The sequence below is a fragment of the Ascidia mentula genome, chromosome 5 (genome assembly GCF_947561715.1).
Source record: "Ascidia mentula chromosome 5, kaAscMent1.1, whole genome shotgun sequence".
Classification (NCBI taxonomy): domain Eukaryota; kingdom Metazoa; phylum Chordata; class Ascidiacea; order Phlebobranchia; family Ascidiidae; genus Ascidia; species Ascidia mentula.
Window position 1 is genome coordinate 18,263,478 of NC_138570.1, and position 26,788 is coordinate 18,290,265.

The 26,788-nt window shown below is 38.3% G+C and overlaps 5 protein-coding genes and 1 pseudogene across 7 annotated transcripts; 3 read left to right on the plus strand and 3 right to left on the minus strand.

Moving 5' to 3' along the window:
* Positions 1-9: 9 nt before the first annotated feature.
* On the minus strand, positions 10-1,522 carry LOC145903115 (uncharacterized). Its single transcript, XM_082991193.1, has 5 exons — positions 1,419-1,522; positions 1,182-1,290; positions 782-1,123; positions 373-545; positions 10-320 (listed from the first exon to the last, which is right to left on the minus strand). Exons 1-5 carry the CDS (start codon positions 1,480-1,482, stop codon positions 10-12), a joined length of 999 nt encoding a protein of 332 aa, XP_082847319.1. The 5' UTR covers positions 1,483-1,522.
* Positions 1,523-2,780: 1,258 nt separating this feature from the next.
* Positions 2,781-6,161, plus strand: LOC145903607 (microfibril-associated glycoprotein 4-like). Of its 2 annotated transcripts, none has more exons than XM_082991701.1 (7): positions 2,781-2,852; positions 3,063-3,429; positions 3,700-3,803; positions 4,028-4,124; positions 4,246-4,342; positions 4,406-4,543; positions 5,641-6,161. In XM_082991701.1, exons 2-7 carry the CDS (start codon positions 3,144-3,146, stop codon positions 5,825-5,827), a joined length of 909 nt encoding a protein of 302 aa, XP_082847827.1. In that variant the 5' UTR covers positions 2,781-2,852; positions 3,063-3,143; the 3' UTR covers positions 5,828-6,161. The 2 variants fall into 2 exon arrangements, with proteins under 2 accessions (XP_082847827.1, XP_082847828.1); XM_082991702.1 differs by lacking the exon at positions 5,641-6,161 and adding an exon at positions 5,454-5,576.
* On the plus strand, positions 5,681-8,209 carry LOC145903608 (fibroleukin-like; annotated as a pseudogene). Its single transcript, XR_014402666.1, has 7 exons — positions 5,681-5,819; positions 6,625-6,918; positions 6,988-7,082; positions 7,357-7,453; positions 7,559-7,655; positions 7,718-7,855; positions 7,975-8,209. The product of XR_014402666.1 is annotated as a fibroleukin-like (transcript).
* Positions 8,210-9,489: 1,280 nt separating this feature from the next.
* LOC145901403 (ficolin-2-like) lies at positions 9,490-11,176 on the minus strand. The gene is made up of 6 exons (XM_082989073.1): positions 10,866-11,176; positions 10,607-10,710; positions 10,229-10,325; positions 10,076-10,172; positions 9,884-10,024; positions 9,490-9,774 (listed from the first exon to the last, which is right to left on the minus strand). The coding sequence occupies exons 1-6, from the start codon at positions 11,134-11,136 to the stop codon at positions 9,597-9,599; spliced, it is 888 nt and encodes a 295-aa protein (XP_082845199.1). The 5' UTR covers positions 11,137-11,176; the 3' UTR covers positions 9,490-9,596.
* A 1,885-nt stretch (positions 11,177-13,061) lies between these two features.
* LOC145903116 (uncharacterized) lies at positions 13,062-19,701 on the plus strand. The gene is made up of 14 exons (XM_082991194.1): positions 13,062-13,092; positions 13,250-13,366; positions 15,437-15,502; positions 15,575-15,649; positions 15,722-15,825; positions 16,081-16,177; positions 16,233-16,329; positions 16,393-16,767; positions 17,816-18,108; positions 18,275-18,378; positions 18,607-18,703; positions 18,769-18,865; positions 18,928-19,068; positions 19,405-19,701. Exons 1-14 carry the CDS (start codon positions 13,062-13,064, stop codon positions 19,583-19,585), a joined length of 1,875 nt encoding a protein of 624 aa, XP_082847320.1. The 3' UTR covers positions 19,586-19,701.
* A 638-nt stretch (positions 19,702-20,339) lies between these two features.
* LOC145903812 (kelch-like protein 12) lies at positions 20,340-25,290 on the minus strand. The gene is made up of 12 exons (XM_082991974.1): positions 25,075-25,290; positions 24,893-25,016; positions 24,293-24,446; positions 23,592-23,794; positions 23,392-23,535; positions 23,230-23,332; positions 22,777-22,868; positions 22,493-22,673; positions 22,113-22,253; positions 21,664-21,819; positions 21,287-21,434; positions 20,340-21,005 (listed from the first exon to the last, which is right to left on the minus strand). The coding sequence occupies exons 1-12, from the start codon at positions 25,134-25,136 to the stop codon at positions 20,891-20,893; spliced, it is 1,623 nt and encodes a 540-aa protein (XP_082848100.1). The 5' UTR covers positions 25,137-25,290; the 3' UTR covers positions 20,340-20,890.
* Positions 25,291-26,788: the final 1,498 nt, after the last annotated feature.

Below are 26,788 nucleotides of genomic sequence, written 5' to 3' on the forward strand. Positions count from 1 at the left end.
AAAATTGAATTACTCTGGGCGTACAGAGCGAGAACTTCCGCGAACAACGGAGATCGAACTCATCGTCCCTGTCAAACCACGGGACGATGAGTTCGACCTCTCTCTAACTTTTATCCTCAGTTTCTCCACCACTTTATCTACAAAGTTGGAGTAGAGAATGGGGTTGAGGGCGCTGTTGATTGGGAGAAGAACGATTGCAGCAACTGCGTATGAGATGCTGTCAATCTTAACTCCGCGAAAGTTGACGAACACCATGATTGAAAGAGGAATCCAGCAACAGAAATCGGTGATGATCAGTCGAATAACTTTGCGGTGCATATCTAAAAAATAAAAAAATTTACGTCGGAAACAGTTGCAAGACAACAACCGAACTTGCCCAGAAATGAAATTCAGCAACTGGAGTTTCGCACAAGCACTCATCTGACAAATCGGAGCAGTCCACTATTCCATCACACACGCTTCTCCGCGGTATAACCATTGTGCCGTCCAGACATAGCATGCACTTATCAGTATTAAACACCGCACCGGAAGTGTTGCGGATGTCTCTGCACATTAATCAGAGTTTAAATAAATGAGAAATTTAATTTGAAATATTTTGATTGAAAATAGATTCTCTTGAGCTATTGCTTTTCCATTGCCTATAATTGTTATGAACTGTGAATAGAGATGGAGTTTGATTAATAAGATGGCGTCACAAGCAGTTTGATATATATATAGACATTTCCTGTTCATGAATTATGATTGTAATTCATTATCATGTATAGAAAACTACAATGCTCACCTGCCGTCCGGTCCAGAAGAGTCGACTGAATAACATAAATCTGATCTATCGTCACAATCTTCCACATTATCCCATAGAAGTTGCTGTGGAAGACGACACCTCCTTCCATTCCTCACACACTTAAATCCAACACCGTTCGAAAAACCGTCATCTTCCGGGCAGCCGTCACAAGTAAACCCGTCGCACACTCTGTTCCGCGACATGCACTTATCGCTGCGCAAGCACCTGTAGTAATTCGGACAGCCTACGTCACAAGGTGTGACGTTCTGGCACGTGACCGTCCCGTTGCATATATATTCGCGGCGCAAAATGATCGTTTCTTCACAGAATTCAACTTTGCATCTGAAACCGACCTGCTGTGTTATACAATTTATTGCACATTGATGTAATTAATTCTTACGCAACAATACGGTATGACGTATTGGACAGCATGCTGTTATTTTCGCACCTCAGACCTCTATCGCACAACTTAATAGTTTCAATTGACAAGACGTCAATGCAACTGTGACCTGTTGGAAATAAATTTAATTTGTTGTCGATGATGTCACAATTTTCACGTTAACTATGATTTCTGTAAACATTTTCTTATTAAACAGGTTTTAAAACATTAAAACTCAAACTTTTGCACCAAACTTACTTGCAACAACGTCGGCAAAAGAGCGTTGAACGACTGAAGCTAACAGGAACAAATGGAACAACATTCTTATATTATTGAACAAAACCTTCCTCAGCTTTGGTTTATTTTTCTCATCTGTTTATAATTTTATTTTGGGTCCCGGTGTTTTCCTGTTTATCTGTAAACTTCAATAATTGTCTGATAGATGTATGTGTGTGACGCCTTTAAAATAAAAGAAAATACCACAAGGCATACACGCTACTACGGTGGGTAATAAGTCTTAGGAAAGCTGTACATGAAGATGTCTTTACATTATATGGAAGCACACTGATGCTAACGCACAGCAACACTTTCCATCTTGCACCCTCGTCTGTTTTCTAACCTTCAGTATTTGGCAGAAGTCGATGTTATGCGGCCACCATGGCTGAGACTATCCTAAAATCCACTCATATAGCATAAAGTCGCGCGACGTGTTCACTGTAAACAAAGCTTTGCCTCCTTAAGCGCCGGAGGATTAAGTACCAAGTTGAAAGCAGTCGCTGTCTGTAACCACATACCGTTCATAAGCAGTTGTTTGTTAGTATTTAGCCGAACTACCATGCAATTAAAATCTCTTGTATTTGCCACACACGTAGTAAAGCTCTCCAACAACAGTGTGACTTGATGCTCAGACGTGTCGAATCGCCCAAAATTATATGTTTAGCATAATGCTAGCGTACAAACAGGACATTTTTTACGACTTTGGATGGCAAGTTTTATTTTTAGTCAAGTGCGTTGGAAATAGACCAAAAACTAAAGGGAAATGACGAACGAATACGGAGGATCATCTTATCCGTGCCAAATACAAACACGTGACTACGATCAGAGACCATTCGTGTGCGTCATAACACGATTTAACTCGCCTTACGAGCTCACATCTCGCATATGAGCTTATAATAGCGCGGCTGTTTTCGTTGAACTTGTAGTTTAAGTTAAATGCAGTTTGTTCGTTCACCCACGCTTTTTTGCATTATTTATTTCAAACCTATTTTCTAGGTATGTTTTACCACTCGTCAAAAATCCACCAGCAGGTTTATATGAAACCTGCGAATGAGGATAAAGTACTGTTGCAGATGTCTGTTACGACACTTTTCAGGGCAGTTTCATTTAGGACTATGACGTTTTTCGCATCTCTTCTTTAAAAAATCGTGCCCATCCAACAATAGCTTTTGTTTCAAATCGTTGTTTGCAACTTGACTCCCAAGGCAGCAGAATCGTATCGGGGCATGACGTTGGTGTTTGTTATCTCACGATAAATACTTTCTTCCATTTAACGCTTATCAAATCCTTTCTTGAATGTTATCACATAGCTGATAAGCATTAGTGCAGGCGTTTGGTATGCAGCACATCTTTGTAAATCTGATGCATTTGGTTGGTTACAGGATATTGTATCTTGTTGTTAGAAGCGTGTAGTTTGTTTCTGTTATTTTCTCAATGGTGACTCGTTTGAGAAAAACATTTAGATAAGTTAAAAACAAAAAAGTGAAAGCCAACCTACACCGTCAGCGTGTTGTGAATTTGCAATAATTAGTATTTTATTTTGTTGATTGTGCATTAAGTTTAGTAAAAAAGTAACTGAATCATTGGACATTTTTGTACGCTAAACGTAAATGATAAGTTACCGAGAATTGTTTTAATTGTTTGTACTCTTCCAGCTGTTTGCTGTCTCATCACTAATTAACAAACAACACACCTCTTCCAAAGTAAATGGATTTACCAAAATTCATGCTGCTGCAAATGTTATTAACTTTTAGCGCCTGTAATACTTTTTCTTACGGGCAACAGTGCAGTTACGTCACTGTGCCAGTATGTGGTGATGACGTCACTGTGTCGCCTGGCCGCTTAGGGGGGTCTCAAGGTGAACCAGGGCCTCCGGGGAAGCAGGGACCACGGGGAATTTCCGGATTAAGAGGAGAGAAAGGAGGAATGGGACCGAAGGGAGAAGTTGGAAACTTGGAAAATTTTCAGCGTGAAGTAAAAGTAAAACTGCAAGGTTTGTTACAAAACTTTCAACAAAAAGACTGTGTATTTCTTAATATCTTCCTTCATTAGTATTTCAGCAGTATTTCTTCCTGCAAACCATGACGTTATACCTTCTACGTTGTTCCCAACATTGAAGTCAAACAAATATTGGCTCTGAGATATACTTTGTTGTTTACATCTGTACCGATCGGTGTGCGACAAGCTCTACTAAGTGCAATACTAATATAGATGTTTGAAGTATCACGAACTTACTTTTCTAAACAAGTTTTTGTCTTTGTAGAAATTGAACACTTGTTGACTCCACCTAGTTGTCTGACGTCATCAGTGTACGGGTACCAGCGATTACGTGATTGTAAAGAAGCGTTTTGTGACAACGGATGGACGGTAAAAGCAGAATTTAGGAAATATGAAAATACTTCGACACAATTCTGAGAATAAAAAGTCTGGCCCATCATGGTGGCATAAGTTCTTGTCGAAACGTTTTTCGTGTCAAACATGACAATGTTAACAACAGTATGAGCCAGTAGTTTTATTCTCAGAATTACAAGTAAATCCGTTAGTAGTGTTCCTAACTTCGACATAGCTTATGAGTTCTATGTGTTGGTTAGGTTGTGCAACGTCGTTTTAATGGATCGGTTGACTTCAACCGTAACTGGCAGGAATATAAAGAAGGTTTTGGAAACTTGACTGGAGAGTTTTGGATTGGTCAGTGTCATTTGCCGACAATAAATCACTAATTCCACAAATATATTTCACCCCGAACTAAACCGCCACATTTAAGCACTTACCATTGTCTTTTTTTGCATCGTTTCCTGCGTGTTTATAGGCTTAGATGAAATCCATAGAATCACAAGCACACAGGGATGTCGACTGAGGATTGACTTACGAGGTTTCGATGGAACATTTGCGTTTGCTCAATACAGGTGCTGTTGCTAAGTTTACAATTAATATTATCAGCCCGCTTTGAACATATTTTTATCATTCAGTGCGTTCGTGGTTGAAGCTGAATCTGACAACTATCGCCTACACGTTGATGGTTACAGCGGTACTGCGGGTAATAGTTTTAACTTAGATCATCCCCATAACGGTCTGCCTTTCACCACCAAAGATCGGGATAACGACAGGTATTTGCTTTCAAAAACATTTTTTTGCCTATATTCCCAACTCATAGTATACCAAACAAACAAAAATAAATGTATCGATTCTACGTTTTTGAAAGGCCTATTTAACAGGACTCCATTGAGAGTATGTTAAAACAAGACTAGGACAACTGAACGATTGTAAGAACACTAACAACCCTTTGGGAGGCAAAGGCTGGCCCATATTGTATAAAACATAGACACGCTTTATTTATAGACTGTGTATCTGATTACGTTTCAGCCTTCACGCGTGGTTGGCTTATATCATTAACAAATGACGTCAGCCAGGTCAAGTCTATTTAAACGTACAGTTGGATCGACCACACCATAGTCATTGAACTGATTATAGCATGAATTGTTGCCGAAACGAATCGACCCCCCAAAAAACATGTCCCGTTATATTTGGCGATCACAGCTCTAATATTCTGATCATAAGGTTCACAGGCTTCGCAGCCAAGGCATTGCAGCCAAGCTGGATCAGCCACTTTTCCCGACAAGTCGGAGCGAGATCTGAAAAATCAAGCTCCCGGTGAGGTTTGAACTCACGACCCTGGGCCAACCAGACTTCACGGGGTATAACGTGGCCAAGGTACACTGTTGCGCATAACTTGTCAGGAAACCTTCACATGCGTAGAGAATCTCCACCACCGTAATCAGACAACGCATAAGTGATACCATGCTTTCGCATAGCAAGGCAGGATCGCCCCACTGCGCAGGCATGCTGCTCAGGCGCATGGGAAGGTCGCCTGACAAGTTGTGCGCTTGCGCACCAGTGTACCTTGGCCACGTTATATCCCGTGAAGCCACTGAGCTCCTATAGCTCAGTTGGTAGAGCGTTGGGCCTGGTTAGCCCAGGGTCGTGAGTTCAAACCTCACCGGGAGCTTGATTTTTCAGATCTCGCTCCGACTTATCGGGAAAAGTGGCTGATCCAGCTTGGCTGCGAAGCCTGTGAACCTCATGTCTATATTTTGTGGAATATCGACCAGCCGTTCTGTGTTCTCAGAGTTTTGTTCGTTTAAATATGTATATATATACATATATCGTTCTGCGGTCCCTGCATTATGATACAATCATTTTGCAGACACCCATTAAACTGCGCATTGATTGGTGGTGTGCCGCATGGAGGGTGGTGGCATAACGCTTGCTTTCGTGCCACTCTCAACGCTGGATGGGGAAGAAGTTCAGGAACTTATGCAAATATGGTTTGGAGAAGTTGGAAAGGCTTGAACTCTGTTAAGGAGTCGACGTTCAAAATAAGATGTGATTGAAAGCAGCAGCGCTATAACTGATGGTCATTTTGTGTCAGGATCTCTTTTTAATATATTTAGGCATTATCCAACTGAAAATATCATACAATGAAACATAATTTATCGAGTAATTCCCCGTTTTGTGGCTCCCGTTTAAATCGATGCCCCACAACCCTGGACAAGTCTCATCGTGTTGCAAGTGAATCGCGTGCGAGTACACATCTTCGCCCTTGCCAAATGAGCAGCATTTGGAAATTATTAAATACCATAAATTGAAAACAATTCTTCGTTGACAGAATCGTTGTACCGCCTGTATTGAATTTACGCTGGTCAAGTATAAGTTTGCGACAAAAATAGGCGAAACAAACCTTGTGTGTTTTGAACAACATCTTAACTTATAACCAGGCACAGTTTCTTACGGAGGATGTGACGATATTTTCATTCATAAGCGCGAAACCAACTCAATGCGAGTAAAGAATTCTACCCGATTCATGTACTTTCTGCTGTTGTTGCACTCTTCCTGGTTGTGTTGGGAGATTGCGTTACCTTAACATATCGCGACAGGCCAGCAGTTGCCAAGAAAAGCAGTTAAACTTTTATAATTCTAATATCTGCAATAAGGTATATTTAACAAACGGAGGGACAGATTGTCAAAGTTTTAATGTATTGTTTGTTTAGTTTAAGTTAGGCTCAAATTTATTTATACCATTTCATTGGCAACAAATTAAACTACTAAGTTATGAAACCTTTGCCGAAAGTTGTCGTAACGATGACGAAAAACTACAAACGTTATTTGAACCAAAACCTATTTTTTTCAGTTAACGTCACAGAACCGAGATGTTGCTGCATTCTTTAGTTATCTTCGTTCTTTTTACGTCGCTTCTAAACGCGCAACAATGCAGTTACGTCACAGTGCCAGTATGTGAAGATGACGTCACAGTGACACCAGGTCGTTTAGGGGGAGAAAGAGGTCCACGGGGGAAAGTGGGAGCCACTGGAAAGCGGGGGCCACCGGGTTTTGGGTAGAAAAGGTGACAAGGGCGAAGCTGGAACAAAAGGTGAAGTCGAAAACGTGGATGAATTTAAAGAAGAAATGAGATCTAAAATTCAAGGTGGGAAATAGCACGTTGTCGTTATGTATATTTAAATTTATTTTTCAAATGTTTTCCTATAAATTCAAGAACTTTTGACTCCAGCCAGCTGTTTGACGTCATCGGTTTACGGTTACCAGAGGTTGCGGAATTGCAAAGACGCTTTTTGTGACAACGGATATACGGTAAGCATCTTCCTGTCGTTTTTGCGTTTAGTTTAAATACTTCGGTATTTAGTTGGGTAGCAAATCGCTAAAAGCTGTTTTATTAACTTTTTTTTGTGCAACAAGTTGGTGCGGGTTATCAAAACTAATCCGTGTCCTCTGCCTTAATTGTTCAAACTTGTACATAAGACTGTTTACTAAAGACTGTTTTGTTATGGCTGGTGTTATAGAGAATGAGGAAATACTGTATAAAATATTATTTATTCTATGGAAACCCATGTTATTCTGGTAACAGGTGATTCAACGTCGATTCGATGGATCGGTTAATTTCAATAGAAATTGGCAGGAATACAGAGTTGGATTTGGCAACCTGACTGGAGAGTTTTGGTTGGGTAAATCAAAAACGTCTGGTTTTGTTGCTGTTAAAGATTTGTTTCAGATTGATACGATCATGCAAGGGGGGAATTTTTGCAACGTTTTCTCTATGTTTAATTCAGGTTTAGATGAAATCCATAGAATCACGAGCACACAGGGATGTCGACTGAGGATTGACTTACGAGGTTTCGATGGAACATTTGCGTTTGCTCAATACAGGTGATACAGATGAGCTCGGATGACAATAACTAGTTTCTACATTTTGATATTGGATGTTGCAGCTCGTTTATAGTAGAGGACGAGTCGGACAATTATCGTTTGCATGTTGCTGGCTACAGTGGCACAGCCGGCGACAGTTTGAGCTCCGGACATTCCCTGAGCGGAATGCAGTTCACAACCCTGGATCGAGATAATGACAAGTAAATTTGTTTGTTTATTTTCTTGCGTGTTGTTTAGCGATAACCTTGGTTTATGCAAAAAAGTACAAAAAATGACGACTAAACAAAACATAAATAATGACATGGGCTTTATTTAACAGTCGTCCTTCAGCCAATTGTGCTGTGTCGTACAATGGTGGATGGTGGTACAATGATTGCTTCAATGCAAATTTAAACGCTCCTTGGGGAAGATCGGAGGGGTCTTGGAGTAACATTGTATGGTCTGAATGGAAGGGAAAAAACGAAGCTTTAAAGGAAACAACGATGAAGATTAAATGTGATTAAGATGTTTTGTTATTTCAGTTTTGAGCTATTTCTGTTGATTTCGTTTTTCAATGCGAACAAAAAGACAATTTTCACCGGTGTATTTCAGACTGACATTTAAACTTTTCCCAAAATCAACTTTACTCATTTCACTTTTACAACACGATGGTGCTGGTTAATTGCTGATGTTTTTGTTTGGTTTCCGCCTTTTTGTGTTGCTCTCCTCATGTTAAATATGTTTCTTTTCTTGTGTGAAATATAACTGCATGTAAGCAGTTAGTTTGTGGTAAATTAATAGTATGTTTAACGACAAGGGTGTTTTAACTGCACTCGGCCTCAAGGTGTTGAAGGAAATATGCGAAAGTTTTAAATTGATCTTAACCTTTTGTCTGCTTTCTTGTTGAGTGAAGGTGGATCTGCGGTAAACAAAAAACGTACAGTAATTATTGGTTTCGAGAAAAAACAATGACATTGGTTTGAACAAACGCGAAACATAGCAAACATATATTGCGTGTAAAGAAGACAATGTTCCGCGCCTTCTTTACAAGATGGCAATAGTCTCTTATTTAACTGTAATGAAACCTCACAAATGTTATGCTTTGTTCTTTTAAATATTATTTCATCTGGTCTTCACACTTATTTTATAAAATACTTAAGAGCACAAAAAACATCAAACACTAGATCTTGATCCTTCTTATACACGGCATTATATAGTTTTTTTAAGCTTCAGTAAAAAGGTTTGTCAAACAACTGCATCAAACAACTTGTGCAACGACAAAGAAAGACCTGTTTTATAGCCTTAAAATGGATTGGGACAAATTTTAAAGTGTGGGCAGATATGAGGCACCTGCTATGCTTGGGGCTTTTGGTGTTTAGAAAACCTGTCATACAGTAAAATTCGTATGCTATCCAGTTGTTCCAACGTTTTAAAATTTCTTTTCAGGAAGTGATATTTGAAACAACATTTTACTGCGCAATATTGCAGGTCTGATACTGTATGGCTCTTATCGAGGTCTGTGCGCAGTTGGAAAGAGGAAGTAGCATTGCAGTAATTTGTTTATATACAGGTGCGCGACACCTAGTGGCGTCAAACTAACAAATTAAAATTGTATTATTGGGAAATTTGAAACAATATAGAGAAAATGTAAAAGTGACTGCAGAAATCCGCCAGTGCAAGTCGGCAATTTTAAACATTAAAAATTTTATTCGTATGCCTTTAATAAATGTGAAGATTTATTTATTTACAATCCAAAATGTAAGCAAGGAAAGTGAAATTAAAAAATGTCTTTGAAAGTAATCTCCCCTCATAATTTAGTCTGCATACTTAGACAAAGTTAGTGTGCAATAATGTATATGAAGGAAAACATACATGTAATACTATAGATAATAAACAAGGTTGAAGCGTTTGATACACGCTATATTGACAAGCAATAACCTGTGATAATGCAGACACAAACAGTTAATCACATCTAAGTTTCATTTTGGATTCTTTCAATGCTTCCCTATGCCCCTTCCATGCATGCCACATAATGTTACGCCATGGCCCCTCAGATCTTCCCCAAGGAGCATTCAAGGCAGAATGAAAGCAATCGTTATACCACCATCCTCCGTGGTTGACAGCACAATTGGATGAAGATCTAAATAAATAAATAAAATTAATGAAAAACAAATTTCTTGATGATTTTTGCAAAGCACTAGTTTCAACATGTTATACGAATAAAAATGTCGTATAACTAAAATCACAACCTCTTGTCATTATCGCGATCCAGAGTTGTAAACTTCATTCCGCTTTGTATATGTCCGAAGCTCAAACTGTCACCTGCAGTGCCATTGTAGCCAGCAACATGCAAACGATAATTGTCCGACTCGTCCTCAACCACAAACGAACTAAACAAGGCATGTTAGGGGTTTGTCATTTTCAGCGCTAAACAATGTCACCTGTATTGAGCAAATGCAAATGTTCCATCGAAACCTCGTAAGTCAATCCTCAGTCGGCATCCCTGTGTGTTCGTGATTCTATGGATTTCATCCAAACCTGAATTAAACGCATAACATTAAAAGTGTGAAAAATTAAACATTTTTTAAATTTACCCAACCAAAACTCTCCAGTAAGGTTTCCAAATCCATCTTTGTATTCCTGCCATGTTTTATTGAAAGCAACCGATCCGTCGAACCGACGTTGAATCACCTGTACAGAATGAGCTGCACTAATATTCACTAATTTCTGTGTTTTATAAATCAACTGATCGGCTACAACATGAATAGAAACAGAAAAAATTTTACAGCTCATCCTGATTGTAAACTTACGGCTCAGGTCAAAACCTTGCGATTGACGCCACCTTAATTTAAATATAACTTTGACATATTTGTCGCGTGCATGGAATCAACCACCAAATTTTTTTTTCGTTTACGGTTATAAAAACTTAGCGCGCATCTGTTCCTATGATTCATATGAAGCAGACAGTCTACCGTCCATCCGTCGTCACAGAAAGCTTCTTTGCAATTGCGCAATCGCTGGTATCCGTAAACTGATGACGTCAAGCAGCTGGCCGGTGTCAAAAGTTCCTGAATTCCTGCAAACAAGATGTGATCTAGGTTTATCTCTCTTATTAAAAGTGACGTAAGGCAATTATGTTATTTTATTCGCTTTTGTTATGTTATCATACTGGTGTAACCAAAAAGCGATTGCATAAAAGTGATCCACATATAAGTCCATCCTATATCCCACCTTCTATATTTGACCGCATTTCCTGTTTGAATTCGTCCATACTCCCAACGTCACCTTTCGATCCTACTTCGCCCTTGTCACCTTTTCTACCCCCAAGACCCGGTGGCCCCCGTTTTCCAGGATGTCCCACTTCCCCACGCGGACCTCCCCCTAAACGACCTGGGGACACTGTGACGTCATCACCACAAACAGGGACAGTGACGTAGCTGCATTGTTGCGCGCATACCAGTGATGTGTACATCATGAGTAATAGTGTTGTATGTCGCAACATTGCTGAAATACTGCTCTTCTGCCAAACTTTGTTTTATCGACGTTTCTAGATTTCTGCTTTTAAATACTGGGAGTAACTGAAAATATTTTGCTTTCATTTTTGGTCATGACGGGAAATGACGTCATCACAACAAAGATTTTTCGCTCGCTTTTCTCATCAATTTGTTTCCGTCAGTTGGGAATCATGCTTGCTGTTTTCTGTTTATGCAATCTGATTGTATGGCATTTTGCTGCGTCTGATTATCAGTAAACCCATTTGTCAACTGCAATTACTTGGTTACCGGTATGTATTTATTTGTGAAAGTTTGCGAAAAAAGTTTTATCCAATCCACAAAATATATTACAACAGAAACTACAACCAAACCAACCCCTTTCAACAAGACAACGCATTTGCCTTTGCACACAAAAAACGCTTCATTTGAGGCCGATAATACAATGTAGAAATCGCTTCTATAAAACAGAATGTCACATAACTATTTTCAATAGGAAATCGGAAGGTAATATGCTGTCACGCAGACGTTTCGAACACGGGTGTTTTCATCATCAGTGCTGTGAACTAAATGAGTTGCTGGGACGACTAAGGGTGCCCACAAAAGCAGGCAAGCAGATGTAGAGACAATGAATTCAAAGGCAGAACTGTACTATCACGTGACATCAGCTCTCCTGAGACGGTCGAACGCAATGACGTCATTGCGTTGGATCATGGTGGTTTTAGACATGGTGGTTTAGAGATTGCATTAACATTTAATGATAGCTTGTGATGAAGATTGTAGAGTGTAGCGATCTCCCTAATGTGCACCGAAAGAGCCGCGTGTGATCACCCCAATATGTGTGGCCACACGGAAGCAAGTTACTTCATAAACCCCATCGCATCGTTGGTTGTTGCCTATCTTTAAGGCCAAAGAATTTCGCTGGAGAGGTGCGGACAATGTGCAGCTTGATGGGGGTGATACTACGATTGAGAATAAAATATAACAACTCACACCTGATTTGGTTGGGTAGAGAGTCAAAAAAAAGTATTTTTAAGTCTATGTATATTGGTATGACATGTGGGACTCAGAAAGTAAAGCAAGTTTTAGGGGTGCATGCAGTTGCAAAATAGAATATGTTTTCAGAGTTTTAGTGGAAGTCATTCAACGGTTTGGTGGTTATTGACTGATCATGACGTGACCGTTTGTACCAATCCTTAACAAACCTATAATAAACTTTAACAGTGACACTATTGACCTTACTACAACTATTATATTGCATTTTTGATACAACTGTTGTAATGGCGAAATTTCTAATAAGCATGTGTTTTCATATCGTTTAATGTTTTGGAAACAGTAAAATTGCCCAACAATGACTCCAATTTAGTGTTTATTTGTTGAAAGTTCAAAATAATACCATATTATAGACTGGGAGGAGGCAGCAACGCAGCGCGGTGAAAACGGATTTTGACTGCCGCGAGCGTATAGGTTCGCTGTTCAACTTATAAAAAAATAAAACTTCCGCCTTTGCAAAGCGTGTGTGCCAGAGACCAATGTCAGCTGCTTAAACTGATGGAAAAGTGCAAGGCTGTCTCAGCAGCACGGCTATACCACACGTTTTATGAAGACTTTAACGATGTTGCGCCCTTTATTTTCACGCATTCGCAGGCTCTAACCACTGTGTATAGAAATTTGGAGTGGCCGTTTTTTGAGGTGCAACCTTCTCCTTGACTATAATTGTTCGTATCGCTGGCGGACAGCTTTTTCTAAACAATGGCTCGATGATGGAACGCAAACACAGAAAGCGAAACTTACGTACTTCCAGCAGCTCGGACAATTTTTCCCATGAAAGCATTCTGTGTTATCCGTACAGTTATAAGACCTCCGCATACAGTTATTGTGCTTCTTACAAGCATTATTCAACAATTTGTTAGAAACGAGTTGCAGGGATATTGAAATGGCCGTCCGTTCCAATCCCCAGGACAACAGTAAGTCCTTTAATCGTGATGAATTGTTTTTTCAATTGTTTAATGTAAAAAAATGACCAAAACGTCATGCGTATGAATACCTTTGATGAACAACTCAAGAACAGCTTTATGAAATTGTTTTATTGAACATTTGTAACATACAACCATAATAACGCAGTTTACGAGAATTATGAGGAACCAGCACAGCAACAAGATGAAAACGAGAACTTGTCAAAGTTACGTTACGAAGTGAGTCGAAGTTCGAGGAATATGAAGATTTTGCTTGTGGTGTTTGGTGTGATTCTGTCGATATTCATTGCAACATCAGTCTTGGTAAGTAAAACATAACTTCGTTCGTATCGCGTAGTTTCCAACTCTCATGAACCGGTGGCAAATTCATTCTTAACAAAATGTTATGACCACGCAACTAAACAGAGCGGAGCATTTTTATGGAATGTAGAAGTACGTTTTTATTATGGTGGAAGTTCTTCAGAAAGGCTTGTGACGCTCCAATAACATTAAAATGACGCACTGGAGCATCGCTTCGGCATATAAATTTTCTGCAATACACATACATTAAATATATGTCGAGTTTTCCTAAATAACGTTTGTTTATGCTTAAATTGGCCACCGACAGACATTTCGAAATTTGTTGTGTAAGCTGCAGACAGATGGCCACTGTTTCGACCTAAAAGGTCTCATCAGTGCAGCTGGTCCGAAATTTAGTTGATAATTTCGTGAAATGCTTGCCAAGCAACAGGTTGTCACGTTTTAAATTATCAATATAAGCGTAGGTTATAATGAATCATCCAATGCAAAGATACGATGGTAATTTGTCTGAATGAGTCTACGTTTCCCGTTACCTTTCTATTTCGCGTCAGCTTTGGCATGACGTCACAAACCAAAAAAAAAGCACAAACATTGCGCGAAATACAAGAATTAAAAGGTACCACATCACAAACTTATGTACCCGCCTTTATATTTGCAAAAGAAGTGAGAATGGATCAGAAGAAAGCCAAATCGTTACGAATTATTTTTATGTGGTAAACTTTTCATCACCGAAAATCCCCTTCCTATATTTGACGATTAGCTAGCCTGCGAACAAATGTGATTGATAATATCCTGATAGACGAGAACCTACTATAAGGAATCAACTTTAGCTGCTGATTTGACAAAGGTTGATTAAATTTCCCTAGGTTTGCTCCACAGTATCATTCTTTATTGTAAACGGTTGGGTTATGTGGATACAAAATCACCATTTAAACACAAAATAATATTTCGTCGTAGTAAAATGCTACCGGGTCCAGCAAATCGCCACAGGGTCACTCAAAATGTTCTGTGGGTATCTTTTAAATAACTTAAAAACAACGTGTTCCAACGAATTTAGGTCTTACATGGTGAATTCTTTTCAATTTTAGAATGATATCAACAATATAATATCGTTTCTCAGAATCAATTTTAAATTTTAATCCACATGCTATTAACCCTCTATGGACAGAATTATTAAATTTAGAGAAAAAAAATGTTTTTCTGTGCTAATGATGGACTAATATACCTGCATAAGAAAAATTATTAATTTGGGGTGAGGGGTTTGTTGAAAGGTGACAAATTTGTCACACCGGTCCATTAAGGGACAAATTTCAATGAAAAAAAATCAATTCCTGCAGTTCTAAAATAGCAAAATGACCTTGAAAATCGAATAAAAAATGATACAACACTTGGGGTACTTTATGTTATAATTATTATGTTTGTTTATTTGCATTAACTTTTTTTCTTTGTCATGTGTAGTCATGCATAACATTTCAAAATGCATATATGAAACTTGCTTTTGCCACAAGAAAATAATAAAACCCAAGGAAAGTTAATTGTTTATAATCCATTTGCCACAGCATCCATTAGCAAAACAACCATCTGGTGATTGCAATCATATAGAAAAGTGGAAAAAAATTGCAATCATATACAAAAGTGTTATGCCAGTATTTTCGACCAAGATGTATTCTGCTCAGCCCAATGTGAAAGTCCAATCAATTGACTCCTCCCATGAATGGCAGTAATTTAGGATGTCCTGTTTTCCGTTTTGTTTCCTTGTTCCATCATAAAACAGAAATTCATTATTTCAACCTATAAGGTCTTAAGTACCTACAGGGGGTTCTTGTAGCGCTGAACTCTATTACCTGGTAACATGTACACTACTAGTCACCATAAAGTAGCAGATTGTGCCTGGAAGTTTGGCTGGACAGATCGTCACCAAGCTGCGCTGATGAAACCTAGGTCGAAATGTACACTAATATATTGATTGTTATTCCCGATTTTTTGAAAATATTTGTACTGCTTTTATCCACATAAAAAAACCTTTTCGTTTCAGAACAATTTCACAACAGCACGAAGCAAAGATTTCTGACATTGAAGAGTGATCTCATTGCACTAAAAAGTAATCTCAGTAATGCAGTTTTTACTCTGCTGACTGATATTATTGCCCAGGATGTAACGACGTTCTTTTCAGATCGCCTGAATGCGAATCAAAACAGTACGGTCCACGAAATTCAGCTCCTGCAAGAGGACTTCATTGGAGTTAAGGGTAATTAGAGCAAATTTAGGTATAACTAAATACGTATAACGCAACTTTGGAGACCCCTTTTTTTCGTTACAGAATTAACAACAATTTTGTCACGGACCAGTTGCTTGACGTCACCTCAAAGCGGCTACCAGCGCTTGCGCAATGGCAAAGAAGTTATGTGTGACAACGGTTGGACGGTAAATTCTCTTCTTTACTTTTGTAAAATGTAGGTGTGGAGTTTTGATCTGGAAGTTTTTTTAACACATGTAAAGTTGTGAAACAGATATTCTTAGCCCCAAGCAGATCAAACTTATGATTACTTTTCAAGAACAATTATGTTTTTTGTTGGTGGAGATTGGAATACGGTTAGTTTTAGACTTTTGGGTCGGTTAATAATAACAACTTGTGGGACAAACTTTTTGAAACATCGATTCTAATTACATTTCGTTCAGGTCTTTCAGCGTCGATTCGATGGATCGGTTGCATTCAACAGAACTTGGCGAGAATACAAAGATGGATTTGGCAACCTGACTGGAGAGTTCTGGCTGGGTAAATTTAAGTAATTGCCAAAATGCGAAGTGTTTAAATTTGTACGATTGCGCAGGTTTAGATGAAATCCATAGAATGACAAGCACACGGGTATGTCGACTAAGAATTGACTTGACAGATTTTTATGGATCATTCGCATTTGCCCAATACAGGTGAGTAAGTAAAACCCAAGAAAATAAAACGACATGAATGCTTTCCATCAATTTCTTGTTTAGTTTATTTGTGGTGGATGGCGAGGCGGACAATTACCGTTTGCACCTTGCTGGCTACAGTGGCACTGCTGGTGACAGCTTCAACTCTTTGAAACCATTCTCAACACCGGACAGGAAAAATGATGAGTCAGTTTTCGTTTATACAAACATTGTGATAAACAATTACCTTCGTATTTTATCACTTGTTTACTGCATGTTATACAGATCTTTGTCTTGCCGCATTAAATACAACAGCGGGTGGTGGTTCCCGAATTGCGGTTATTCGTCTCTGAACGCTCAGTGGGGAAGATCTGTGGGGAAATACAACAATATGGTATGGGAAACATGGAAAAGGGTCAAAGAAGCCATTATGGAAACAACAATGAAGATTAGTTGCGAGTTATAGTTTATAAGGTTGATGATTTCTCTTCTCACTACAAAAAAACACAGTCTTTGCTTGCACAAACTCCATTGACGTCAAATTCTTTGACAAAGACATCCAGCGAATATTGGGAGAAAACTCGATTTTGTTGTAAAGCTGCTGAATAATGTCGGTGTAATTACATGCGAAACATTGCTGTCATTGTATATCTGTGAGCTATTTGTGTCTTTTGCTCGAAAGCTGTGTGTAATTAACCATTGCATTACAGTCAACCAGCGGTATAGTCTGAAAGAAATATGCTATGTTGCTTTGATGTTTTTTCTTGATTCGGTTTCTGTGTCGTGGTTATTCAATGTGAGGGTGTTCTGCAGTCATAAAACAACAGAACCCGTTAACTTACATTTCTATCGAAAGAGCGTGATATTCGAGTTCCATGCACACCTCCTCTCCATTGTTATCAACAAATGCCTATTGCAGGGAATGCATCCGGATGCATTAAAAATTGCCAATATGAATTCTTTCCACAAGTCGGGCAACTGACCAATTTACAAATGTCTTGTTCTCTTTATTAGTGTTCGTTTATGCTTTAATTTGAATTTTCAAGTTATTCGCTGTTAAATACTTTGTTGCATGTCTTTCTGTGTTCGTTGGGATTCCATCAAGTGACCAAATTGCTGTTTGTCGAGGCGTTCATCATATGTGACACGCATGGTTCGAAATTACTTCCTTGTTGGAAAAAGAGTTACTTGGACTTTGCTTTCTCATTAGAGCAGTGTGCTGCGTGCGTTCTAAAGGCGGAATAATTAATATGCATCTGTTTTGAACAAGATCAGTGGATATCACACATAAATAACTCGCTTCGTTGGGATTTCATTTTATTAAATGAATACGCGACAAAATGGAATGAGTATGTTAGTGCAAGGTAGCAGACAATTCATCTGCAGCACAAGGTGAAAATGATAGACCGATTATGGGTATCCAATAATAGTAATGGTGTGAGCCAATAAACTGATTTGCTTGCTAACAACGCTGTTCTCAACTAACACTTTGCCTTAAAAAATGTAGGCAAGCAATGCACGAAAAAATGCGTTTGTGTGGAGTAGTCAATCTTTTACTTTGTATGGCGCTGGTATACGCTCAACAGTGCAGCTACGTCACTGTCCCTGTATGTGGAGATGACGTTACAGTGACACCGGGACGTTTAGGAGAGCGAGGTCCACGGGGTGAAGTTGGATCCCCTGGAAAACGGGGGCCCCCGGGTGCAGAGGGCACGAAAGGTGACAAGGGCGAAGTTGGGTCAAAAGGTGACGTAGGAAATATGGATGAATTTAAGCTGGAAGTAATGTCAAAATTGCAAGGTGGGATAAAGCACAGTGTCGGTATTTTTCAAACCTAACGATTTTATAAGCATCGATTCCTAACTTCCTTTTGTGAATGAAATATAAAAAAACACATAAAGAAAGTTCCTTTCCTAATAATGAAACGGGCATAATTGAACTTACCAGTACCATGCTATGTTTTCAGGAATTCAAAATCTTTTAATTCCACCAAGTTGTTTTATGTCACCCGTGTATGGCTATCAGCGATTGCGCAACTGCAAAGAAGCTTTCTGTGACAACGGATGGACGGTGAAATGCGTTTTACATATTGTGTATAAATTTTTTTCACGAAAAGCAAAACATGACATTAAGCTCAATATCACAGATAAAATTTTCATTGATAATAGTTCAGGTGAATACAACAATATACTCTTCTCTTTTTGTTGAGTTTGTCCAGTAATTTAAATATAACTTCCTGCGTATTGCACAAATATGGATTCATATATTCTCCATACGGTATATTATACCTCCGTGCAGGTGATTCAACGTCGGTTCGATGGATTGGTTGATTTTAATAAAAATTGGCAGGAATACAAAAATGGATTTGGAAACCTGACTGGAGAGTTCTGGCTGGGTAATGATATTGCGAAACAAATGCGCTAAAAAATACACATATAATGTATGTTCTCTGTTCTCTAGGTTTAGATGAAATACACAGGATCACAAACACACAGGGATGCCGACTGAGGATTGACTTACGAGGTTTCGATGGAACATTTGCATTTGCTCAATACAGGTGATAAAAGTTAGGGAGAAAATCATGTTATTCGAAGGAATTAATTGTCATTGTGTTTTTAGTTCATTCGTGGTTGAGGACGAGTTGGACAATTATCGCTTGCAAGTTGCTGGCTACAGTGGCACTGCTGGTGACAGTTTGGATTCTTCTGATCATTCCCAGAACGGAATGCAGTTCTCAACTAAGAACCGTGACAATGACCTGTAATATTTCATTCTTCATGTTTATCGAAGTTATATCTGCAGTATTCATGTTTAAAAGGGTTCTGATACGACTGTAATTCCCGATAATGCGGTAGTTAGCTCCTCGCACTATAGTCGGATGAAATTTGGTTAACTGTATCTCATTTTGCCGGATTAACTTAATCTGGCATTTACTCCAAATTCGTGAGTTGAGGTTTAAATTTTGGTTCAAATTACCGACTTAATGCCTCGTGTATACGAGCTGATTATAATTATTTTTGTGTTGTTTTAGTTTTTGAGCATTCGGAATTTTTGTCGAACTAATTATGGGAATTCAATTTAATTCTGTTTGAACAGATCTCCTTCATCCAACTGTGCTTCAAACCATGGTGGATGGTGGCACAATAATTGCTTCCGCTCGGCCTTGAACGCACCTTGGGGAAGATCGGAGGGGACTTGGCATAACATTATCTGGTTTTCATGGAAGGGGAAATACGAAGCATTAAAGGAAACAACGATGAAGATTAAATGTGATTAGGTTTTGCGTCAACCTGGTTTTAAACTCTTGTTGAACAATTGAGATTGCTTCAGCTTGTTGTCAACGTTAACTATCACGTTCCTCAGATTTTCCAAAACTTTGCATATCAGCTAATTATCCTGTATATTTCTGTCAAATTTTACTTGCATGTTGCAGCAACAATAAACGAATCACAATAGAATGGTAAAAGAGATTGTCTGTGATGTGAAGTTTGCACCCCAGTAGCTTCTTTAATCATCAAACAGTAGTTGTTGCAGTGGTAGTCTAGGTAAGTCAGCACGCAACATCACAACTGATTTTCTTTCTCGATCTACGTCATCATCACGTGACCACGCACAGTACAAACGCTCCCGGTAAACAGCCGAGGGCCGTAGCAATAATGCAGCAGCTGCGATCTGCTTCCACAACACTACTCCCACGTTGTTTTGTTTAACATTATTCCGCGATAGTGTTCATAACAGACGTCTGTGTTCTCACCAAGGCAGCGATACAAATATACTTATAAAAGCGTTCACACAGGCGTTTCTTCATCCTCACTCCTTCAGAAATTTAATTTTAGCAAAGCGTGTTTTTTCGAACAAGAATAGTGGCATTATGGGAAGATGGTGAAACAACAAACAGTGATAAACGCACAATAGTTGCTTTTCGTGTTTTCTGTCAAATTATTCTTATAAATAAACATTACTGTAACGTGGTTATCCAGAGGATCGGTCGCGCTATGCACGCCACACAGCAGGTTTAGCCTTTAGTCCAAATGTGTTGAAAACGCGCCCCAAATTCTCCCAGGTAGTGGCCAAGCCGGCAGAGCACAACACTTGTATTCAATGCAACGGAATGACCGGCACATCAACGCGCCAGAACAGGAACGGATTCTATTTAAACAAACAAAGAAACACAAATGTACATACAGTTTGCAGACATGCCAAATACTAGCACACTTACCAAACTGTTTTGCGACCGATCTATATACGCAAATGTAGGCTGCGCGCTGTGAAATCACATTCGTCAGTTGCATTAATCAAATGCCAATAAAACTTCCAAATGTCACAAAGCACAGTTAACAGACAAAAAACATTACCCACGCCTGCAATACTGCCTTGTTCAAATAGAATACGTCCTATAATAACACCGTGTTATTGAGACAACAACTTTGATCTGCATCCTGACAACTAACCGATAATAAGTGCCCCTTTTGCACGTAAAGATATATCTAAAAAATAGGAAAAAAGCACAGAGGGCAAAACGACAGTTTAGAAATTATCCCGTTTATGGTCAATAGCAGAAGAATGGACAAACACCAAAAAGTTAAATAGCAATCACAGTTGCCCCCAACACTGGCTTTACAAGACCGAAAGCTTCTTTCCACACAAGCAAGGTTGGGTCATAAACTTCAACTGATGTTTGTGAATCATCGAAGCCACTAAAATAACAACATGTTTTAGGTTTACAACATTGTTGATGACTTGTCTTTTTATACAACCGAGCACGAAGTCCTGTTATTGCAAGAATTTGAATATGATCTACTAAATATAAAACAGCTGTTTTTGTATGTCTGTATAAACGCGCATTTGTGTAAGTCTTCTTGGGTTCTTTCAGCATCTCAACTTTACAACGTAGAATGCAGTGATTACTGTTAACGTGAACTTTGACAGTCAATTTCTACCAAGGAGTATCATGTACGTAAGTTATATTTTATCTTACTTGTCTCCACCAACAACATAACTCTTTCCACCAACAACACAAGCAACATGTTGGTTACGAGGAAACAAGAGAGAGGGCAACATGTTCCACTTGTTCAATCTACGGTCGTATTTTTCGACTGTTTGCAAGGAATCACCGCCCCAACCTCCTGCAAATCGAAATACAAATTAAAATCAAATTACATTTTTACAATATTTGTCATGCTGTACATTTCATTCTACTAGCAATTTGTGATGCATTTATCGGGTTTAAAAACTATACAAAAATATAGCATAAGAATTAGGACATAAGCAATCATGAAAACAATTGCTAAATGCAAACTTTTTACAAATATGTCATTTACAAACATGTTATTCTTGCAAATACTTGAAACTAACCAATCGCATACAAAAACTCTCCAATTTCTGCACATGCTAAATGACATCTTGGATGATTGAGAGATGCTATTGCAGAAGAACGGTTAGAACGTACATCACGACGTTCACACGATCTCAGGGTTTCGTTTTCAGAACCTCCAATGCAATAAATCGAATCTGAAACAATTCAGACTGCAGCTTTAAATTAGTAAATTTATTTAGTAGACTATGTGTAGTAGGCGCAGTGAGTAGTGGGCTATACCGTTTGTTGTTATTTTTTCTATTATTTTTTCTATTTTCTATCTATTTGTAAACACTAAAATATCAAAAGCTAATAACAAATAGGTTTATCGCCACTCATTTCTCAGTATTTTCACATCATTTTCAAACAAAACCAATGTGCTGTTTTCATTGTTTGTCCCAGTTTCACGATACTGAATAGTACAAATATTAATAGAAACAATGCTTACTGCCAATTGAACACATTCCATGGGCGTTTCTTGGTTGTAACATGTCAAAACCCTTGATCCACCTGTCTTGCTTTACTTCATAAACCAAACATGATGAAAGTGACCCGTCGTCTCCACGACCGCCAGTGAGGTATATTTGATCTAAAACAGCACGAAACCACCAGGTATAAATAATGTTAAACTGTCCTTTAATCATTTAATTATCTAGTTTACATTTTTATGTCAACTATCACAGAAACTTTCGTTGAGACAATGGACATATTTAAAATATGGTGGAAGTCGTCAGGGGCCACTTGCAACAGAATGGGAAATGATTCCCAGAATCACAAAACAAATTTGCGCAAATAATAACACTCGGCATCTTCAAAAATAGTTGTAACCTTGAACTACAGATGCTGCAGCTTCATGTCTTGGTTCAATTATATCAGCGATTCCCGTCCATTCAATTTTTTTCTTCAAATCCAGCATCTCACAACTTTGTTTTCTACTTTCTCCACCCATTACATAAACGTATTGACCATATTTTGCTGATGTTGGGAATACCCTAGCTGAGTTCAATCTCTAAATAAAGACTTTTACAGCAATCTTCCACCAGAGCTAATACATGGATAACAACTAAATCCATTTGACCAGAAACTTATCAGAAAACCATATAAGCCCATACCGGATAGTGTTGATGCTGCTTTGTGGTAACATTCCATTTTGTACAATCTCTTTCAGAACCACTACCGCCAATAAGAAGAAACTCGGACAAATCTGTAACATAACTCAAGCAATAAGAATTTTTCTATGTGCAATACTATTATTCCTGCATCTTGTTCATATAAACACCCCATTGTGCAAGAAAAAACATTCGTTTTAAAAAAAAAATGTGCTATGACAAAATAATATAAAAATAGGCCACATTCATGCAAGGAAATACTGAATTATTTGTCTGTTTGTTTTGCGTAAGAGGAAGAAAATAAGGCAGGATCAATGCCAATATGGGATAAAATGGACAATTATCCCATATGGTGTTACCTAGTTACTGCTTAGAGATCTGTGAAAGGTGCCTATTTTTGGTTATTCTTTAAATGACTTCTTAACTGCGTGGATTGAAAAAAAAAACGTATTTTACCTTTTTCAGTTCCACATGTAATGTCATTTGATCCGGGTGATTCAACTTCGTTTAGGAGAATGGTCAATTTACTTGAACAGTCATAATTGTTTGTAACAAGACGCTAAAGGGGAAATATATGTCATGAAATACTCAAAAGTATACCAACTGTTACCAATTTACTTCTTTGGCAACTGTAGTTTTAAGAAATTGAGTAGAAATATACGTAAAGTCAAGTTGTGAGAAGAGCTTTTCGAACGAATTCTCTCGCTGAGATGGATCAAAATTGACCCATTGCACCAACCCACAAAAAAGAACTTCTGCCATCTACATTTAAACACAAAGTAAACGAGTATCTTGAACCAATGAAAAACTTGACTAACCCCTTCCGGTTTTTGTGTGATTAATGCAGACATGGATTGTACGTCCTCATGCTCTACGACTTTTGCAATGTTGTTAGCAATTAATTGATTTGCTTTGTTTTCAACGTCTTCAAGACAGTATTGAATTGCGTAAGACCTTAGTTTTAGACAATTTTCGATTGATATCATTTGCAGAATGAATTCTTTGCAAAGAGACTTCAGCTCTAAAATATTAGACAACATGTTCAGGCTTAAGTGACTGCACCATAGGTTTGTGAAGCAAGAATTATGGAAATTCTTTTGGAATGACGTCATATAATAAAAAGATTGCTATTGTAGTATGTGGTGCGTTTTTATGTTTGGAGCAAATCAAGATACAAAATATAAATGTTTGGCCTGTACCAACATCCTATTAATTGTTTTTCCAAACACATAACACTCTCCAAAGTTAAATAATGAGAGAACAAGTAAATATTTGCTTATGTTGACTTAATGTGAGTACATGTATAGCATTGATATTGATCTATATTGCTTGCCAGAATACATGTAATTAGTTGAGACGCAGCCTTTTCTTACAGTGACAATAATGGCGAAGTTGGAGGCAGTGTTTCGGTTGTAACTGTCGCTCTGAGAATCGAATTAAAATCACTGACAGAAATTTGTGTGAGTGAGCTGTTATTTTCTTAACTTACCTTACAGTAGGTCGTAGTCTAAATCCTTACCTGTCATTAGTGTATAATCAGCTACCTCCAACAATTCCATAACGTTTTTCTCTGTTACTTCGATACAGCCTGTGTAAATGTATTCCAGTAGAATTTTTATAATGTTTGGTGGAATTTGGTCGATACCAACGTCCGAAGAACTACTTTCTTGCATCTGAAAAAGATATGTCGTTGCCAAAACTCAAACGTAACTTTCACAAACTTCAGAAAAAGATTTATTATTTTACATATGTCTACAATTTGATGTGTGGGTGTTAGTGTGGAGCAAATCTAACGCGTACAACGGATATAAAGAGCATGCAGATTCTCCTTTGTATGCTTTTAAAGACAAAACATTTCAACCAAATCCAACAAAATGTTTTTTTTGGCCAAATTGTGATGAAACATTTCGAGTCACACAAAATGACTTGATAACTTTTTTTGTTTCAAGTTGCGAAAAAGAGTGTGTGCACGCGTCATTTTATAGAGCTAACGATCACCAAACAATGGCCATCATTCAACGAGATGCAAAAAAGCGTGATAGGTCAAAACTGTGACACGGTCTATATCTCCAACACTACTATTTGCCTATCTAATTTTTCCTATAAACCAAACACTTACATCAGCAGTGAGCAATCCATTGAAGTAATCAGACATAGAACAAACAACAGCACCATGAATTGAAAAGTGATCTCCTTGGGATCGAAGTGTTCTGTTGCAAAATCTTTTCGCACCTTTTCTGTCACTGCATCAACAAAAGTATTTAACTTCTGTTAAAATTGGAAGTTCAAATTTTCAATTACTTGTTCAAAAAGTTCAAAACTTTTTGTTGGTGCAAGTAGATATCTTCTTTCCTTGGCTTCATAACTAGGAAAGTGCAGCGATGAGTAAAACAAATATGACTATACAATCAACACAAAGAGACTCTTCTGATACAAAAGACTCTTCTGACAATAGTATTTAGACAACGTTTGCTGCCCAGAAGCTAATGTCATAAAACAAACACACAGCGATGTCGTTAAATCGGTCAGTGTAATTTATCATTAAGTCTTTATGGGACGACATTAGTATCACTAAGTCTTTATATTTTAACGACATTAGTAACTATCCGATTGAACAACTTTGTCCCGCAAGCAGAGTACACCATAAAGTGTCAATTCGCGACTTTTTACTACAGTTTATGGCCGAAAACATCAATGCTCTTTACACACTATACTCTCATCTGCGTCGCTACTCTGATCTCACTAGACGACTACGTCACAGTTATCTTAGCATTAGCGTGGTTTCAATTACTATACACAGTCATCCCATCCGTACAGTTGTCGAGACCTCGCCTAACATGTTTGCTGTGTCTTTATTCGATATTTATTTTGTCAGCATATTGTATATGTGTACCAGTATAAATGTCGTTTCCATTACTACACAGTCGTCCGTACAACATTACATTACTAACTGCAATCATATGCGTTCGAAAAACATATAGTCTGCACAACCCACGTTGAAACCGTGACGTACCAAACACACCAACGCACATTCCAGCCTATGCAAAAAGTCAACAGGCCATAACGGAGTTAAGAGTGAGCTTTGAGCGGTTACACATTAAACATCCTGTACTCGTTGGTAACGAACCAGTCGAATGCACCACGTAAACAAATATATCTTACGCCACAGCTGAACAAAAGAGTCATTCATATTTGCATAAGTTTTTGTTACCTTCAGAAACAATTGATTTCAACGGACAAGTCTGAGCGGAGGGCAAATAATAGCGCTGATTTGAATTTACCACCCTAGGATATTTGTGTCACGAACTCAAACACAGAAGGACGCCCGATTACAAAAGACGAAATGGTCAATTCAAATTGGTGCACACAGGGCGTGCATTTTATCAAGCTTAGTAAGCAGTTGCTTTGAGAATCTCATAACGAGATGAATTTCGTGACAAAAACCACATTTTTTTCAAAAGGTTTTAAGGCAGTGGTTAAATCAGATTTTAAGAGCAGAAGCTTTTTTGTACCAAATATATTGTATGACATTCAACTGTTTCTAACAGAACGCCTTTGATCGCCACCAAACCAACAAACTTCGATAAATGAAACCTTGGGGTTGCCTTGAACTATATACGTCGCTTTATAAAAACTCTTCTATACCATGACATATGCTGCGACTTTCCTGTTGAAATCCCTCAACGTACTTTGTTTACTCGCCTTCACAACAAAGGAAATATGATCTACGGAAAGCTGTGTGTTAATTGCTTACAAGTATGGGCGGCAAAGGTAGGCGGAGATACACAAACCATGGATATCGGATACTACAACGGGGAGGTGAGTGTTCTGATAAAAGAAGCCCGGGGACGGGTTACGTGGAAGTTGAGGATATCATTATGTCATGTTTTCCGATGTACGAAAAGTCAGTTGTGTATACAGGCAGTGAATGTGCACAACATTTATCTAGTAAATTTATTTTTAGGCGGTAACAGTTTGATCAATACACTACATACGGACAAGTAATGTATTGTTT